Source organism: Acinonyx jubatus, chromosome B1, assembly GCF_027475565.1.
Source record: "Acinonyx jubatus isolate Ajub_Pintada_27869175 chromosome B1, VMU_Ajub_asm_v1.0, whole genome shotgun sequence".
Classification (NCBI taxonomy): domain Eukaryota; kingdom Metazoa; phylum Chordata; class Mammalia; order Carnivora; family Felidae; genus Acinonyx; species Acinonyx jubatus.
Genome location: NC_069382.1, coordinates 120,610,237 through 120,630,688, shown reverse-complemented (window position 1 = coordinate 120,630,688; position 20,452 = coordinate 120,610,237). Strand labels below are relative to the sequence as shown.

Genomic DNA, 20,452 nt, shown 5'->3' with positions numbered 1-20,452 from the left:
CACAGACCGCGAGATCGTGACCTGGCTGAAGTCGGACGCTTAACCGACTGCGCCACCAAGGCGCCCCAAGAACAGACTTTTCAATAAACAATGCTGGGAATATGGGGGGACAAATCAATTGAAGACACGTATATAAACTCCCATTTCATACTATACTAAAAAAAAGGTATTCAGATAGATTATTAAGCGAAATGGAAAAGTTAAAACCAGAAAGCATACCTTAAAAAATAGAAGATAGAAGAATATCATCATGGCCTTGGAGTATAGTTTTATTAGGTCACAACAATCTCAAGCATAAAGGAAAAGATTGATAAATTTGGCTAAAACTTTCTAATAATGAAAATGAAAGACACCAAAAAAACACCGTTAAGAGTAAAAAGCAAGACAGTGTGTGAGAAGATATTTATGACACACATAATCAAAAGAGTGTGTAAATATATAAAAACTCCCACAAATCATTAAGAAAAATGTAGAAATTCCAGTGGGAAAATGCATAAAAATTTTAAATAGGCACTAGACAAAAGATAAAATCCAAATGGCTAATAAACATGAAAATATGCTTAACTCATTAATAACTGAGATACAAAATAAAATCACAATAAAATACTACCATGTATCTACTGGAAAGTATAATAATATCAAATGTTGATGAGGTTATGGAGTAGTGGAAACTCACTACATGCTGGTGGGTGTGTACATTGGTACAATTTGGAAAACCATATCTGTTGAGTTGGAGATTGTATTCTGTGTGATCCAACAATTTTGCTCTTAAAGTGTACCCAGAAACATGCACATGTGCACCAGAAGCCATTACAGGAATGTTCTTAGCACTATTTATAATAATGAAAAATTAGAAACAACTCCTATCCATTAACAGTAGAATAAATAATGGTATATTCATATAATGGAAAAATATATACTTACAAAAAGGAATGAAGACAACTATAACCAGTAGTATAGATGAATCTTATAAACATTGAAAGGGAAAAGCCAACACTGAAAAATATGTATTGTAAGATTCCACTTATATAAAGTTCAAAAAAAGGTAAAATTAAACTGGTTTTTAGGAATGCCCATTTGATAAAACAATAAGGAAAAGTATGACTATGATTACCATAAAAATCAAGTATTTAGAGGGCTGGAGGGAAGAATATGTGATAGGAAAAGGGAATGCACAGAGGGGCTTCTTGGGATGTTGGCAATGAATTTCTTGATCTAGGTAGTAGCTGCATGGTAATTTGCTTAATAATAAGTAAGCTAATATGCATATTATGCACTTTTCTGCATTTGTGGCTTTTTTCACCATTTAGAAAAGATTTTAAAATATATACCTACATAGATACATATTATATACATACATACATATGCAAATAGTAGTTATAAAGATAGATGGTCCTTAGGCAGAATGGTGTTAATAAATGGTGCTGGGCTGTCTGCTTTGGCAGACTGCCTTGCTGATCTTCCTTAATAAGGCTATTGAAGCCTCCCACATATATATGTATATGATTAAAGTCAAACTGTGAGAGGAGAGATCTATAAATTTTAATCTTGACGGATTTAAAATTTTCTAAATGCCTTCGATCTTATTCTTTAGGCAGAAAGTTGTTTTTCATCTCATTTGGTGGTTTGGCCAAATGAAATTTTTATGGTGACCTTCAGTCAATTTTATGCCATAGAATTACCTGTAACCTTTCTTGTAATATATCAAAATAACAAAGTTTTTCTTATATGTTTTCTCCTTTACTATCTTCACTTCTATCTTATAATCGTGCAGCAAATTGAATGATACCTTTGAAAACTTGTTTCTGGACTATCCTTAATATATCACCCTTGGTTTTCCTTATGTGCAAAGGAGACATTTAAATTGGGATTTGTATAATTCAAGGTTTTTAGGAATTTTAAGGTTTTTTTTTTCAACATGGCTTTGATTCTAGTCACCACACATTTCTAGCCCTAGCATTCTGTAACCAAGGAAACGCCCTACTTTCAGCATAGCACAGTACAAGTGTACCTTTTAAAAAAATATTCCAGTTTGAATATTCTGTGTATTCTGGAGATAATATTCTAAAGATTATCAGTGATCCTGGTGTTAGGGGGAAATGAAACCTAAATTTTATATCTTAAAATTGCCCAAAACAAAATGTCAAGTGTAAAAAAGGTCTTTGTTTCTCCCAAATAATAATAACCTGAAGCTGCCATTGCTGTATATGTGCACATATACAGCTTAGGGAAACCAATGGCTGAAATAAAATCCAACTGAAAAATAAAATTTAAGTTTAAAAATTTCTATGTAGCAAGTTTCTAACGTCAGTTCATCTACATTTATTGTAAGCTGTATAAATATACCCAGGGCATTTAGGTAGACCAGTTTAGGTTAAAATACAAAGATGAAAGAGGTATGTCTACTCTAATGAGGGAGACAGATATGGATATGAATATAAAACCTGCAATTAAGTAAGTTCTATAATAAAAAAAAGTTATTAGGGGTGCAAACAATTTGATAAGAGTAGAACTTACTATGAAGAGAATTTTTAACAATATAATTGGGATGTAAATTTTTCTGTTAAAATACCTTCACACTGTTGGTTATCAGAAAGCTCAAAAGTTATTTTTTCTTTCAACTTTTATTACGGAAATTTTAAAACCTATTCAGATGTAGTGAGAATATAGTCTAATGAACCACCAAAGATCCATCACCCAAGCAAACTTGAAATTAATGAAAACCTGAAGTCCTTTTTCAAAACATGGCTTTTAAAGTTCAGAAAGTTACAGATTTATTAACTGCCTTAGATAAATAACATCTAGGGGCACCTAGGTGTCTCAGTCTGTAGAGCGTCCGACTTCAGCTCAGGTCATGATCTCATGGTTCGTGGGTTTGAGCTCCATGTAGGGCTCTGTGCTGACAGCTCAGAGCCTGCAGCCTGCTTCAGGTTCTATGTCTCCCTCTCTCTCTTCCCCTCCCCCACTCACACTCTGTCTCTCTCAAAAAAAATAAATAAATAAACATTTTAAAAATTAGAAAAATAACATCTATACAAGTATGAATCCAAATATATACGTATGGTATAGTTTGAAATTTACTAATAGCTCTTTACTTTTCAATAACTTTCTATTCACATGCCATTAGTGAGTATATTTTTACTTTATATAACAGCATATGTGTTTTATTTTAAACAGTGTATTTAATAGTATTACCTTTTTAAAACATGAGCATAATATCTACAATAACAGTGGAGTGCTATTACTTTCCTTCAAAGCTGAGAATCAATTTGTTTAGGTGCTGCAGACATTGCAAAAAGTGCCCTAATGTCAAGTAAAAAAGAAAATTGAAATAAAACTTTTGTGTATATAAGCTGCACTGTCAGATAGTTCCTTTTGAAACTCAAATCTTCAGAGATGTATTATGTAATCATGCATTTTCTTGATTTCTTATAAGTCTTCATAATAGGTTGCTTATACCAGAACTTCTGTTTCATCTCAAGTTTTGGTTATTTTGTTCACATTATTTTTTAGATGCTATTAAACTACAGCTGGTGGAAGCAGGGCTGGTAGAATGTCTACTAGAGACTGTTCAGGAGAAAGTGGATAGTGAAAAAGAGGAGGATATTGCTGAGCTCAAAACTGCTTCAGATCTAATGGTTTTATTACTTCTTGGAGGTGAGTTATAATTTAAGTCAACCTAAGAACATGATTATTAGATTTTTTTTAATATATTGTCTCTTTTGTGAACACTATATATATTAGGCATTTTCTCATTTTCCTGCCTCATTTAATCCTGGTGTGATGATTTGAAACCTTAAACACATCATGAAGAGAACTAGAGATAGTGAACCTGGAAAAGAGGGGTTTTCACTATCTTACAATATTCAAAGAGCTGTCATAGGACAACTGTGGCACTAAAAGCTAGAGGGCTACTTGGGACTTAGACTAGAAAAATCCTAAACTCTTTTATAAAAAGAGTCATTACTTGTCCTTTTATGAAATATCATTTCTGAAGTGTATAGTTATCCAGTTGGATATTCATTTAGGAATATGGATTTGTTGCTCTATATTCTTTTCCTTTTATCTATTTGTTTCATTTACTTCCAGATGAATCCATGCAGAAATTATTTGAAGGAGGAAAAGGTAATGTGTTTCAAAGGGTGCTGTCCTGGATTCCATCAAATAACCACCAGCTACAGCTTGCTGGAGCACTGGCCATTGCAAATTTTGCCAGAAATGGTAAGCATGTCATATTATCCTTTTTAAATCAGATGTTCTATTTTGTTTTTGTTTTTGTTCACCGTCACATGTACTAAAACGAACAGTTCAGAAGTTAGTATGAAGTGACTGCTACCTTAATTTTTTAGAGATACGAAATACTTAGTGTTTTTTTGTTTTTGTTTTTGTTTTTTTTTAAGTAAGCTCTGCTTACCAACACAGGGCTTGAGCTCACTACCCCAAGATCAAAATTCACATGCTATACCAGCTGAGCCAGCCAGGCACCCCTACTTAGTGCTGTTTCTAGCAAATTACATATTTTGTGCAATTTAACTAAGTCCTGGTATTTTAAAGATCATGAATAGTGATTGTAAAGTCCTTCTTTGAGTACTCTATACTTTAGAGATCAGTAAATTTGAGTCCCATTCTAATATCCTCTTACCTGGGAGGATATGCTCTCTTGCCTGGTGATTGTTTTTTTAAGTTTTTATTTATTTATTTTGAGAGATAGAGAACGAACAGGGGAGGGGCAGAAAGAGAGGGAGGAACAGAGGATCCAAAGCGGGCTTTGTGCTGACAGCAGAGTGCCTGATGTGGGGCCCAAACCCATGAACCATGAGATCATGACCCAGACTGAAGTCAGTTGCTTAACCAACTGAACCACCTAGGTGCCCCGCCTGGTGATTTTTTAATTTAATAATGTGAGTATTATTTGTAGGGTTATTGTGCCTTATTTATCCTTTTGTGCCTACTGAACTTAAGTGTGAGTAATCCTCTCGTTTAGACTAGAATATTTAATTTGGTTTAATAACATTTCCAAGGCACCAGACCTTCATGTTCCTTTCTGAAGTCTGGAACTTCTGTTCAGTCTAGAAACTTATACTGTGTCTAGGAAAATCGGTTCTTCTTGTTTTTAGCTTGAATTTATTCTAATGTGAATTGTATATCATAATGGATGGCTTATTTCATTTTTACTTCCTTACTTCTGAGGATGATCATTCACTCCTTAGTGATGTAATTAGGAATAATAAAATATTGGTAATTGTTGAAGGTAAATGTGGAGTAGTGAGTGGTTCATTATAATATTCTCTCTGCTTTATACATACGTATTTCAAAAGTTTTGTCATTGAAAAATAAACATCAGCCATGATAACAAAATATAGAGTACTGTCACTGTAACATTGGCAGGACTTAGGCCTATTTGACTATAAATGAAAATTATTGGTAGACATTTTAAGCATGTGGTTTCTATTTACTCATCTAATATATTGTCAGGCTCTATGCTAGAGATTTTTCTGGTCATGACTTCTCACTCAATAAAGAAAAAAATCTATAAATCTGATGGGAGAAAGTATTGGAATTCATCTTATTTTCATGTAGTTCCATTTCCCCTAATGTATAATGGACAATTGATAGGCATCACTATTATAAAATATTTATAGGTATTTGTAAAGAGGAAAGGAAAAAATGCTTTTGTTTTGTTCAGATGGAAATTGTATCCATATGGTAGACAATGGAATTGTAGAAAAACTTATGGATTTACTGGACAGACATGTAGAAGATGGAAATGTAACTGTGCAGCATGCAGCATTAAGTGCCCTCAGAAATCTGGCCATTCCAGGTAAGACTTAAAAATGGTGAACAACTATGTAAGAAATAAGATCTATTGTTTTGGGAAGGTATTTATTTTATGTGATTTGTGGACCTGCCCTGACCAAGAAAAAAAAATCTTCAAATTATTTATATTTTTCTCACTAATAAATGGAGATATATCAAATAAGTTTTCTAAGACTATACAGGTATAATTGTTGTATTTGTTCAGATCATTCAAATATTCTGTTACCTTTTGTAAACTCCTAGATTTTCATCATATTGTATGGTTAAGCTTTTTTAAGCATCTTCAGTTGAGGTAGGATAATAGCATCATTTAAGAGAGTCCCTATAAGAATGACTTTTAGGGGGGGGTTCCCCTTCTGTATAAGCAGACATAAGTTTTAAAAATAGCCTTAATGTGTCTTTGGATTAAAGACACTTTGAGCCATGAAATCACATTATCATGGTAAATAGTACAGGAGATAGTTAAAGCTATTATTCTACTTTCTAAAAATAAATTTCTGATTAGGTAAAATAGTATAACTGTATGATGATACAATCTATAAGATATCAATTTGGTTCATATAACAGATTAATATTGCTTATTAATGTCTATAACATCTATAGTAACACAATTGGATCAAGAACACAGGTAAAAAGAAACATTTATTAAGCCTGAGGAATTGTGCTTTTTGTAAATAAGAAGACAACATTGTCAGAGTTCCTTTTCAAATTGTTTAAGTGTTTTGAGATTAGGTTTAAAAAGCCAGTATGTATGATTTTGTATGTTATGCTCCTAAAGACAAACAAGATAATTACCCTCACCCCCAGTCCCATTCTTAAAATACACAGAAAAGCAACATGACCTTTAAATAGAAAAATGTAACATGGGGCCTTAAAAATAGTAAGACAATAAATGTATATTGAACTGAATGACTATCATCAAGAATGCTAGCACCATTTTAACTATATTCTTTTTCCTCCTCTCTCTCTCTCTCTCTCTCTCTCTCTCTCTCTCTCTCTCTAGTTGTAAATAAAGCAAAGATGTTATCAGCTGGAGTCACCGAGGCAGTTTTGAAATTCCTTAAGTCCGAAATGCCCCCAGTTCAGTTCAAACTTCTGGGAACGTTGAGAATGTTAATAGATGCACAAGGTAAAAGAAATGCTTTCCCAAGGTACATTTTTGGTATGACAGTCAGTGTGCCTTAGTTGAAAAGGACTTGTTTTTAGCTTTGAGAATTATGTAATCATAAAGATAAATGGCAAATAAAAGGCAAAAAGAGACTGGTTTTAGAGCTCCATTCATTAATCCCCATGCTTGGTTATAATTGACTTTAAATGGAAATTATATTGCATCTCTTTATTGTACATATAATCCTGGTTTATCACTGATTCATTAGCAGTTCTGAAGGGTTTTTATGTTTTAGTATTTCATACCCATTTTTACTTTGTCTTAAGAATCCTGTTTCAATATACTGACAGTCAAAATTTTTTTTAATTTGTTTGGCAGACAGGGAGATCATTTTTCTGTTTACAGAAACAACCATGAAAACCACTGCTTGGAATGACTTACGTTTATTTACTTATTTCTAAATTCTAAACCTTTGTCTGTATTGATTCCTCAGAGTCCTTCTGATACTCTTTGTTGTATTTTGCCAGAGTACTAACAGACTACCAGGCTGAACCACAAGAGTATAAAATTGTATTTTTGTATTTTGTATTAAAGTCCACCACTTTATAGAAAAAGCTAAACAGTCCATCAGATACGGAGTATTCGCAGTTCTTAATAAAATCATTGTGCTGTGGTTTTAGATGTATAGTTTCCTTTTGCACTCTTACAGTCCGTGCCAGGTACTTCAGTTGGTTGCCTATCAGTGATTGTTTCTTTTGTGGTTTGCCTTCTTTCCTATAGCAGAAGCTGCTGAACAACTGGGAAAGAATGTTAAATTAGTGGAGCGCTTGGTGGAATGGTGTGAAGCCAAAGATCATGCTGGTGTGATGGGGGAGTCAAACAGACTGCTGTCTGCCCTCATACGACACAGTAAATCAAAAGTAAGTTCCAGAGGAAACCATTTGCTGGAAAACCTGCAAGTGGCCCCTTTGGAAACTCAATATCATAGATCCTATAAATAAGCTTGCATTTCACTATTTATATATAAATACATTACAGGTGTACCTCAGAAATATCATATAGGTTCAGTTCCAGAACACTGCAATAAAGTGAAAATGCAGTAAAGCAAGTCAAATGAACATTTTGGTTTCCTAATGTATATAAAGTTGTGTTTACACTATATTGTAGTCTCTTTTTAAATTTTTTTTTTTCAACGTTCATTTATTTTTTTTGGGACAGAGAGAGACAGAGCATGAACGGGGGAGGGGCAGAGAGAGAGGGAGACACAGAATCGGAAACAGGCTCCAGGCTCTGAGCCATCAGCCCAGAGCCTGAGGCGGGGCTCGAACTCACGGACCACGAGATCCTGACCTGGCTGAAGTTGGACGCTTAACCGACTGCACCACCCAGGCGCCCCTATTGTAGTCTCTTAAGTGTGCAATAACATGTTTTAAAAAAATCATTTTTATGCCTTCATTAAAAAAACACTTTATGCCTAAAAATGCTAACCGTCATCTGAGCTTTCAGTGAGTTGTCAATCACTGATTGTACATCACCATAACAAACATAATAATAATGAAAAAGTTTGAAATTTTGTAAGAATTACCAAAAGGTGATGCAGGCATAAAGTGAGCAAATGCTGTTGGAAAAATGGCTGACAGACTTGCTTAACACGGGGCTGCTACAAACCTTCAGTTTGTAAAAAACACAGTATCTGTGAAACACAATAATAAAATGAAGTGCAATGAAATGAGGGATGCCTGTGATCCAGAATTCTGAAAAAAGAACTGAAAATTGAGGCTTTTAATTAGTTCTAGTCCATCATAGTTAAGAGTAAGGCTTTGGAATCAGACAGAGGAGTTCACGTAGTATCCCCACTATTTACTTGGTCAAGTGTCTTTCACATCTCAGTGTATTAAACCTGGGGTGATACCCACCCGAAAGTGTTGTGAGAATGATTCAGTGAGATCACCTATATGAAGTACTCAACTGGAATGTAGGACAAAGTAAGCACTCAGTAAATGGAACCACCATAAATGTTGATGTTATTATTTTTACCACTATCCTCAGAGTAAAATATCTTCTGTGTACCAAGCACTGACCAAGCTAGCTAATGATATTAAAAATTAAATGATATCTAGATAGTATATGGTGCCCTGAACTCACAAAGTTGGATGAAATCCATTCTCATAGCAGTGTCCAATCTAGTATGTGTCTGACATGTGGTTGATAACCTGTTTTTGTTCAGTGAATGACTAAATGAATTATTTTAAAGATCATAATGGTGGGAAGCTAAGCCAGCTGATTTAGTATCTGTATTATATACCTTTTATTTTTTTTAAGCCTGTTATCCAGAGTGAGCCTTTTGACCATTTCACTTATGTCCATGGGAAAATGCATCACAACTTCTTAACCTAATCTTGGAACTAAATTCATTAAACTGTTAGACTAAATTGAGAGTTGAGGCTTTTCTGCTAATATTTATCACAGGGTTCCCTTTCCCTCATCTAAACCCCTACTCTCCCCTCCCCCAAGAAAAAAGCTTTCCAGTACCCATTAAGCATCCATCACATGTAGGTGCTTTAAAAAGACAAGAGCAACATTACATTGTACCTTTCTAGGAGTGTGTGTGTGTGTGTGTGTGTGTGTGTGTGTGTGTGTGTGTAACAAAAACAATTTCCCCCATAGAATCTTTTTTTTTATTTCAAGTTTTTATTTAAATTCTAGTTAGTGTAACAAAAGGGACGCCTGGGTGGCTCAGTCGGTTAAGCATCTGACTCTTGATTTCAGCTCAGGTCATAATCTCAGGGTTCGTGGGTTCAAGCCCCACATCGGGTTCTGCACTGACAGTGCACAGCTTGCTTGGGATTCTCTCTCTCCCTCTTTCTGCCTCTCCCTCACTTGTGCACTCTTTCTCTCAAAATTAAATAAATGTAAAACAAAATTTTTTTAAAGAAAACTGTTCCCCCCTTGAATATTCCTTTATTTTTTTTTTCTTTTCAATTTTTTTTTCAAATTCTAGTTAGTTAACCTATATGGTAAAATTGGTTTTAGGTGTAAAATTTAGTGATTCATCACTTACATACAATAGCCATGATACAAGATTATAACTTTATGGGCACATTATAACTTTATGTTTATAATTCAGTACCAAATAGACTGGGTTTTGTTTGTTTGGGTTTTTTTTTTTTTTTTTTTGCATATCTTTCCTACAGTTGAGTGTATATTGCTGCTAAGCAGCAATAGGAACCTTGATTGACATACTTTAATGATCAGAACACAGGTGTGTTCCTTCTGGAGCTCCAGATTAGAATTATTTTCAAATTTCACAAGCATTGAAGTGGAATCTGCGATTCCTTTTGAGCAGTTTTCAGAACATGTTCTATTGAATAATAACCCTAAAGAATATTCCACAAAGAGAAACGGTTGTACGATCAGATTAGTTAGAGAAATAGTTCATTTCTTTTCCCTGCCTTTGAAATTCACAGCACACATTAGCACTACTCTAAAAACAAACAAACAAACAAAAAATCCTTTACTATCGCACAGTGGGCCTTTTTTGCAAGTTGCATCTATTAAATACACTCCACTGAACATACTTTGGAAAATGCTGCTCTGGAATAAGCTTTTAAACACTAGGTTCAAGGGTTTTTTTCTGTTTTTTTGTTTGTTTTTTTTTTTTTACATTCCTGTAGATCCTTAACCAACTGTTGTGAATTATAGCTCTGTCCTTGTGTTATTTTTAAACTTTGAAGATCCTACTCCTTTTAAAGTCACCCTGAATTCTGTCTTAGAGTCCAACCCTCTGAAAGTTTGCACTGACTCACAGGGTTTCACACTAGCTTAGTCATCTCAGCCATATACAGTATATTTCTGCACTTGTGCCAATAGGTAAATTCACATCTTCCTTCAAAAGAGTGCCCTGGACTAGAACTCTTGAGCAACTAGCTGGACCTTCTGATTTAGATATCAAAAACAGAAAATATATTTTGCCTCTACATTAGGAACATAAAAATTACCTCCTGTCAAAGACACTTTTTTCTTTCCTTTAAGAGTGAAACATTCTTCGTCAATTATCAAGCTAAAAACTTGTCTAAACAAATGTTTTTAGTCATTCGCTCATTCATCTGACAAACATTTAAATCCTACACTGAGAAGTAGTTTTTGATGCTACAAAGTTGAGAAAGAAAATTTTTTGTTAGGTGATTCAGTGCCTACACCAATCTGCAATCCTATAAATTACCTTGAACTCAGGCCTATTTCAGAACATTACATTGTAATAATCAGTGTTATTATACAGTTTTCAACAAAGTTTTTAGCAGGAATTTATCTCAGTTATTAAGGGTATATTGACCATAAAAGTTAAATATGCAAGACTGTTACATAGATAATTTGCCTTGGTTATGTATGTACCAAAATTTAGCTTTCCATAAGAAAACTTGAGAAACAGGATTGCAAAATAACACATCATTTAAAACTTTGTGAAGCATTAAAGTATGTCCAAAATTTTTGGAGATTTTGCAGATACATCTAGGGTTTAGAAGGATTACCCAGAAAAATATCTTACTATTTCTACAGTTTACTTATTATAAGTGAAATGATTTTAGAAATGTTAAAATTATTTTTAGATGTGGATATTGAAATTATTTGTAATTCTCCAGACGAACCTCTTTGCTCTGTGGAATGGTGCTGATATCCCTTTTTTTTTTTTTTAATATCTTGAAGTTTAAAAATGTAACTTTAAAATACATCCATAGAGCCTCTTTAGAACACATTAAGTGACTGCCTGTGTGTGCATGGCACTATGATGAATTCAGTACACTTACTTTTGGTTAGACCACAAACGGTCTAACTGCCTGGATTTGAATCATGGCTTTTTACCTCTTAATCACTGACAATTTTCATAACTTAATCTGAGCTTCAGTTTCTTCGTCTATTAACTGGAGAAAATATCTAGCTAATGGGATTTTCTTTGAGGATAAAAATATGCTAATATCTGTAAGCTACCCTGTATAATGTCTAGCGTGTAGTGGTTGCTCTATAGAGGGCAGCTATCAATATCATTCTCTTTTGTCATATAACACAAATACAATGCTTCATTTGTCTTTTATCCCCCATTCTGTCAGGCACAGTAACTCCATAGCGGACCTACTCAGTAAAACTTACTGAAGTAGGAGGAGAGAGGGCAAGGCATTTAAAAAAAAAAAAAAAACTTCAATATCTGTTCAAAAAAGTGAGATGGAAAAGGACCTATGCTTGAACTTACGGGGGAGCTATTTGCTTCTGATATACAGTTTCCTTCTTCATTCATGACCTGCCCCTTCTACTACAGTGGACTTTCCAGGGTGAATCACAAAATAAAGGATGAAATAATAGGCCAGGAACCTTCATTAGGTGACTGCATGTTTGTCTATGAATCTCTTGTGGTCTTCTTTACTCAATAAATTACTTTGTGATTTTTATAAAATTCTTCACTAATTTTAAGAATTTTATATCTGTTTCAGTAAAGTGCCCACCCAGTAAGCAGTGTGTTGAGAGGCTTTCTTTTCATTAGAAGAGACTTTAAAAGATCGTTTTTCACTTACTAAAAGAGGTTGATGAGAAAAAGCTTGTTGGATGCTAGAACACAACTACCATAAAATCTCAGTACTAGGACCCCATCAGTTTAGATTGTTTGATCTCTAAATGTTGTTTGGGCTCAAAGCAAAGACATTACAGATAGTTTTCTTAAGAATTTATATAAAGTGGAACCATTAAAAAAAAAAAAAAAAACCTTTTTCAGGGTGCCTGGGTGGCTCAATCGGTTAAGCGTCTGACTTTGGCTCAGGCCATGATCTCACGGTTTGTGAGTTCGAGCCCCACATCAGGCTCTGTGCTGACAGCTCAGAGCCTGGAGCCTGTTTCAGATTCTGTGTCTCCCTCTCTCTCTGCCCCTTGCCTGCTCACACACTCTGTCTCAAAAATAAACATTAAAAAAATAAAAATAACCCTTTTTCAAATATTTTAGCAGATTAATTTTAAAAATATTTCTAATTACAGTAGTTATATACTCTTGAAGCTAATGCAGATGGGGTATTTAATATCTGGCACTTCAAATGACTGAAAGTAGTAAGAACCAAGAAAATTACTTTTAAAAATTCTCTAATTGAGACTTTGCACTAAATCATATTTAGGCCAAGAGTTTTCAGGCAACAAAACTTTGAGATGAAAACAAAAAAATAAATAAATGTGACCATTTTTAAAAATCTAACTTTTGCCATATATTCTTATATGTTCTTTTTATGTAATAACCGTGTAATTATCACACAAACATATGATAACACATTATTCCAGCATTATAGAAAAAGTCACCAAGATGCAGAGAGGTTCTGTAATTTCCTTGGTCAATGTTGGCACTGGGCTTTTTTCAATCTGGAGCACACTGTCTCCTTTGCCATTGGAGAGGACAGAGCTATAGGTACCATGAGAAATGAGGGAAACAATTTTTTTTTTTAATGTTTATTTTTGAGAGAGCGCATGCACATGAGCACGAAGGGGGGAGGAGCAGAGGGAGGGAGACACAGAATCCAAAGCAGGCTCCAGGCCCTGAGCTGTCAGCATAGAACCTGATGCAGGGCCTGAATCCACGAACCTTGAGATCATGACCTGAGCCAACGTTGGACGTTCAACTGACTGAGCCACCCAGGTGCCCGAGGGAGACAGAATTTTGATGTAAGTTCTCCTCAAGTCCTTTTGCATGTAATCCAGTTTTGTCAGATCCAACAAAGACATAAAAGCTTAAAAAAAACAAGAGACTTTACCTGGATCACCTGGGGAACAACTGCCTGGTGCTGTAATAAACATTTAAAAGGAAGGACTTTTTTTGTTGTTGTTATTCCAAGTTTTACTCTCTTTTGTTAATCCTGTGGTAAGGCAACATTTGGGGCAATCACACTTTTATTTCTTTGGTAGCTTCTGGGACTCCCTATTCCTTGCTATGAACTGCAATGGTCTTTTCCACCTGGGTAATTTAAGTTGTCATCTTTTGATGAATTTATTTAAAGCTAAAAGCTTTTTCCTTTTCTTCTGTGAAGAAAAAAAAATATGGTTAAATGTAATGATTCATACAGGACACTGTCAGGAAACCACTCAATTTAACAATGAATTGACTGGCTATAGTACAGTTTCTTTCTGTTTAAAAGTAAAGTTTATAATTCTTTGATATTTATTTATTGTAGGATGTAATTAAAACCATTGTACAGAGTGGTGGCATCAAGCATCTAGTTACCATGGCAACTAGTGAACATGTAATAATGCAGAATGAAGCCCTTGTTGCTTTGGCACTAATAGCAGCTTTAGAATTGGGTAAGTACCCCAGTGTCGAACTTATTTTCTCCTATTTTTATCTTGGATGAAATGAAGCACAGGAGTGGAATAGAAGTCAGACAAAACCATGACTAGAAGCCTTTTGCTAGTGTGTGTCTGCAACCTAGAGCTAAGAATATAGGAGATCATGTTTTGTAGATTGCGATGACAGCTTTTGCTTTCAGTAACATTTTTAGGCCAATCATTGACTCTCTTTTAGAGTTTGACTCTTAAATGTTACTTCAAGTTATAGGCACTTAGTGAATACAGAAAACATTTTCAGAAGGCCTCCCAGAGAAATGAAACATTATTTAGAATACAACAGCGGGTTTAGAGTCTGCTACTCTTCCAGTGACCCAGACCTTTTCTTCCATCTCTACTATGGATTCTCTTATCTCCTTCTATCACCATGATTTCTGTTGCTTTACAGTATTGCCCTCATTCTAAATTTTCACCTTCTGGATCAGTCTTCTGTGTGTTTTACATTCAGAATTCTGCAAAAGCAGAGTTTAAATCAGTTAATTTCTGTCTAGTATATAGCATCCCTCTTGGTCAGAATTCTTCTTGAGAAGCTAGTTCATAGGCATCTAGCTTATGGATAGTAACCTTTGTCCCAGGAACCAATCTCTGATTTGTTAGCTGGGGACAATCAGTCACATGCCTGTGGTTAAGGCCTGAGGCTGCCTTCCACAAAGGAGGACTATAGACTTAGTAGGTTTGTCCTGTCAAAGCCATTTAGATAAACACTGTTAACTGATCACCTCTTAATTCCCAGTGATGACTTATATCCATAATTCTACACAAGAGCAAGTGGACCCACCAACCCCTATCCTAAGGGAGAGGCCAAAACATAAACATCATATATCTTCCTCTAGTGTCACATTTACTCAGATTTTAGATGTGAGAGATTTGGATTTTTTCATCTAAAAGGGTTTTGAATTTTAAAAGTCTTTAAAAAATCACAGGTATAAATAGGATGTAAAATTTTTCTTAATTTTAAAGATAAAACACTTCAAGAAAACATATGCTTATTCTCAGTGACTTGGCCTATAGTTAGAGATGCTTTGGAGGTCATTTTGAGTCCTGGATTAGTCATGACTTAACACAGGGTTTGGGTGGAATCAACCTAGAAGTCCAACCATCTTGGAGGGTTAGGTTGGAGGAGCTATGATGAATGAAGGTGGGAATCATTGAGGACATTGAATACCAAACTGGGTTCATGGCATGATTTTAAATGGTTTAAAGTGATGGGGCAATTTCAGAATAGGCTTGACCACCCAGCCTGGGATGAATCTGGTTTTGTGCCAGTATCTTCCAAACAAGCTGTAATTGCATTGCTTCCTGATAGCAGAGCATTTGCCTGAATCTGGTCCCCTTACCGTAGAATTATATAAAAGGCAGTACAAACTTTTTTTATTGTTACCTAATGTTTTCTAGGCTCCTTGGGCTTAAGATAATACTTTTTAATATACAACCCACTTTGAAAACCATTATTTTGCTAGCCTTGTTTCCTTACAGGTGTTTGACATGATTAAGGAATTACAAATCTTTTGTATGATAATAGTATTAAAGCAACCTTTAAGAGTCTTTTTTTTCTTTTTATTTAATTATAAATTCACATGCAGTTTTGTAAAACTAAAAAAAAAATACTACAGAGATCCCTTGTATACTTTGCCCAGTTTCTCCCAATGGTAACATTTTGCAAAACTATAAACAATATTTTAACTATTCATGTAATTTACCAGTCCTACACAGATTTCCCCAGTCGTTTGTGTGCGCTTGTTAGGTTCTATATAGTTTTATGATGTATAGGGTTGTGTATCAACCACCATAGTCAAGCTACTGAATGGCTTAATGCCACAAGGATCCCTCCACTTATAACCACACTCACCTACCTCCCACTCTTACCCCTCACCTTGCTTCTAATCCCTAGAAACCACTAATCTTCCCTTCATTTCTAAAATGTTATATATATAGAATCATGTAGTATGTGACCATTTGGGATTGTCTCCCATAATTTCCTAAAGAGTCATCCAATTTGTTTGAGTCTCAATAATTTTTTTTATTGCTGAATAGTGTTCGATGGTAGGTACATACCAGTATTTGTTTAACCATTCTTGTCAAAAAACATCTGGGCTGATTCCAGTTTGGGGCTTTTAAAACTAAATAACTACTATAAATATTCATGTGTAAATTTTTTTGTGAGCATTGTATCCATTTCTTTGTATATATGTCTAGGAGTGCAATTGTTAGGTTATATGGTAACTACAGGTTTAATTTTTTATGAAACTGTCAAACTATTTTCCAGAATGACTGTACCATCTACATTCCCGCCAGTACTATATAGGTGATCTAGTCCTCTCCACATCCTCACCAGATATTTGGTGTTGACACTTTTTTATTTTAACCACTCTGATAGCTGTAGTTAAAGTATCTCATTATGGTTTTAATTTCCATTTTTCTGATGGTAAAGCATATGAAAAGATGTTCATCATTATTTGCCATCTGTATACATTCTTTGGTGAAATACCTATGGATATTTTTTGCTCATTTTTTTAAATTTATTTTTTAATTTACATCCAATTTAATTAGCATATAGTGCAATAATGATTTCAGGAATAGAATCCAGTGATTCATCCCCTGTGTGTAACACCTAGTGTTCATGCCAACAAGTGTCTTCCTCAATGACCCTTGCCCATTTAGCCATCACCCCACCCACAACCCCTCATTTTGTTCTCTATATTTAAGAGTCTCTTATGTTTTGTCCCCCTCTCTGTTTTTATATTATTTTTGCTTCCCTTGCCCATGTTCATCTGTTTTGTATCTTAAATTCCTCATATGAGTGAAGTTATATGATATTTGTCTTACTCTGACTTATTTCGCTTAGCATAATACCCTCTAGTTCCATCCACATTGTTGCAAATGGCAACATTTCATTCTTTTTGATTGCCATGTAATACTCCATTGTGTATACATATACCACATCTTGTTTATCCATTCATCTTTTGGTGGTCATTTGGGCTCTTTCCATACTTTGGCTATTGTCAATAGTGCTGCTATAAACATTGGGGTGCATGTAGTCTTTCAAAACAGCACACCTGTATCCTTTGGATAAATACCTACTAGTACAATTGCTAGGTCGTAGGGTAGTTCTATTTTTAATTTTTTGAGGAACCTCCATATTGTTTTCCAGAGCAGCTGCACCAGTTTGCATTCCCACATGCAAAAGAGATCCTCTTTCTCTGCATCCTCACCAACATCTGTTGTTGCCCAAGTTGTTAATGTTAGCCATTCTGACAGGTGTAAGGTAGTATCTCATTGTGATTTTGATTTGTATTTTCCCTGGTGATGAGTGATGTTGAGCATTTTTTCATGTGTCAGTTGGCCATCTGGATGTCTTCTTTGGAAAAGTGTCTATTCATGTCTTTTGCCCATTTCTTCACTGAATCATTTGTTTTTTGGTATTGAGTTTGATAAGTTCTTTATAGATTTTTGGATACTAACCTTTTATCTGATAAGTCATTTACAAATACCTTCTCCCATTTGTGGTTGTTTTTTAGTTTTACTGATTGTTTCCTTCACTGTGCTGATGCTTTTTGTCTTATGAGGTCCTAATAGTTCATTTTTGCTTTTGTTTCCCTTGCCTCTGGAGACATGTTGAGTAAGAAGTTTGGCTGAGGTCAAAGAGGTTCCTGTCTCCTTTCTCCTCCAGGATTTTGATGGCTTCCTGTCTTACATTTAGGTCTTTCATCCATTTTGAGTTTATTTTTGTGTATGGTGTAAGAAAGTGGTCCAGGTTCATACTTCTGCATGTTGCTGTCCAGTTTTCCCAGCACCACTTGCTGAAGAGACTGTCTTTATTCCATTGGATATTCTTTCCTGCTTTGTCAAAGATTAGTTGGCCATATGTTTGTGGGTCCATTTCTGGGTTCTCTGTTCTCTTCCATTGATCTAAATGTCTGTTTTTGTGCCAATACCATACTGTCTTGATGATTACAGCTTTGTAATATATCTTGATGTCCAGGATTGTGATGATGCCTCCAGCTCTGGTTTGCTTTTTCAGGATTGCTTTGGCAATTCGGGGTCTTTTCTGGTTCCATACAAGTTTTAGGATTGTTTGTTCTAGCTCTGTAAAGAATGCTGGTGTTATTTTGATAGGGATTGCCTTGAATATTTAGATTGCTTTGGGGTAGTATCGACATGTAAACAATATTTGTTCTTCCAATCCATGAGCATGAACAAAAGCAATATTTGTTTTTCCATTTTTTTTTGTGTCATCTTTAATTTCTTTCATAAGCTTTCTCTAGTTTTCAGTGTATAGATTGTTCCCCTCTTAGGTTCATTCCTAGGTATTTTATGGGTTTTGGTGCAATTGTAAATGGGATTGTTTCCTTGATTTCTCTTTCTGTTGCTTCATTATTGGTGTATAGTAAAGCAACCAATTTCTGTGCATTGATTTTATATCTTGTGACTTTGCTGGACTCGTAGATCAGTTCTAGCAGTTTTTGGTGGAATCTTTTGGGTTTTCCATATAGAGTATCATTTCGTCTACAAAGAGTGAAAGTTTGACTTCCTCCTTGTTCATTTGGATGCCTTTTATTCCTTTGTGTTGTCTGATTGCTATGTTAAATAATAGTGGTGAGAGTGGACATCCCTGCCTTGTTCCTAATCTTAGGGGGAAATGCTCACTTTTTTGCCATTGAGGATGATACTAGCAGTGGTCTTTTATATATGGCTTATGTAGTCTTGAGGTATGATCCTTCTATCCCTACTTTCTTGAGGGCTTTTCTCAAGAAAGAATGCTATATTTTGTCAAATGCTTTCTCTGAATCTATTGAGAGGATCAGGTGGTTCTTGTCCTTTATTTTATTAATGTGATGTATGATGTTGAGTGATTTGTGGATATTGAACCAGCCCTGCATCCCAGGTATAAATCCCACTTGATCATGGTGAGTGATTCCTTTAATGTATTTTTGGATCTGATTGGCTAGTATCTTGTTGAGAATTGTTGCATTCATGTTCATCAAGGAAACTGATCTGTAGTTCTTTTCTAGAGTGGTCTTTACCTGGTTTTAGAATCAAAGTAATGCTGGCCTCATAGAATGAGTTTGGAAATTTTCCTGCCATTTCTGTTTTTTTGGAACAGCTTCAAAAGAATAGGTGTTAACACCTCTTTAAGTGTTCAGTAAAGTTCCCCTGGACTCTTGTTTTTTGGGAGGTTTTTGATTACTATTTCAATTTCTGTAGTGGATATGGGTCTGTTCAATTTTTCTATTTCTTCCTTTTTCAGTTTTGGTAGTTTGTATGTTTCTAGGAATTTGTCCATTTCTTCCAGATTGCCCAATTTACTGGCATATAATTTCTCATAATACTCTCTTACTATTATTTGTATTTCTGTAGTGCTGGTTGTGATCTTCCCTCTTTCATTCTTGATTTTATTTATTTGGGTTCTTTCCTTTTTCTTTTTGATCATACTGGCTAGGGGGTTATCAATTTTGTTAATTCTTTCAAAGAACCAGCTCTTGGTTTCATTGATCTGTCCTATTATTTTTTTTTTTTATTTTGATACCATTGATTTGTGCTCTAATCTTTATTATTTCCCATCTTCTGCTGGCTTGGGGTTTTATTTGCTGTTCTTTCTCCAGCTCTTCAAGGTGCAAGGTTAAGTTGTGTATCTGAGACCTTTCTTCCTTCTTTAGGAAGGCCTGGATTACCATATACTTCCCTCTTATGACTGCCTTTGCAGTTTGGGGCTGTGGTGTTATCATTTTCATTGGCTTCCATGTACTTTTTAGTTTCCTCTTTAGCTTTTTGGCTAACTCATTCATTCTTTAGTAGGATGTTCTTCAGTTTCCAAGTATTCATGGTCTTTCCAAAATTTTTCTTGTGATTGATTTCTAGTTTCACAGTGTTCTGGTCTGAAAATATGCATGGTAGCATCTGGATCTTTTTGTACTTGTTGAGGGCTGATTTGTGTCCCTGTATGTGATCTATTCTGGAGAATGTTCCATGTACTCTAGAGAAGAATGTGTATTCTGCTGCTTTAGGATAAGTCCGGTCCAGTGTGTCATTGTTTCCTTATTGATTTTCTGCTTAGATGATCTGTCCTTTGTTGTAAGTGAAGTATTGTAGTCCTCTACTATTATGGTATTATTTCAGTGAGTTTCTTTATGTTGGTGATTAGTTGATTTATATATTTTGGTG

General features: G+C 34.9%; 1 protein-coding gene across 5 annotated transcripts in view; it reads left to right on the top strand.

The window, feature by feature from the left end:
- RAP1GDS1 (Rap1 GTPase-GDP dissociation stimulator 1) overlaps positions 1 to 20,452 on the top strand; it is a 169,276-nt gene that overhangs the window by 138,925 nt on the left and 9,899 nt on the right. For 4 of the 5 annotated variants that reach the window (XM_015063560.3, XM_015063557.3, XM_015063563.3 and 1 more), the window contains 6 exons: positions 3,514 to 3,657; positions 4,090 to 4,221; positions 5,687 to 5,821; positions 6,821 to 6,946; positions 7,706 to 7,845; positions 14,122 to 14,248. In XM_015063560.3, coding sequence (XP_014919046.1) covers positions 3,514 to 3,657; positions 4,090 to 4,221; positions 5,687 to 5,821; positions 6,821 to 6,946; positions 7,706 to 7,845; positions 14,122 to 14,248 — 804 coding nt within the window. The remainder of the gene's footprint in view (positions 1 to 3,513; positions 3,658 to 4,089; positions 4,222 to 5,686; positions 5,822 to 6,820; positions 6,947 to 7,705; positions 7,846 to 14,121; positions 14,249 to 20,452) is intronic. The other variant, XM_015063558.3, reaches the window with a different exon arrangement.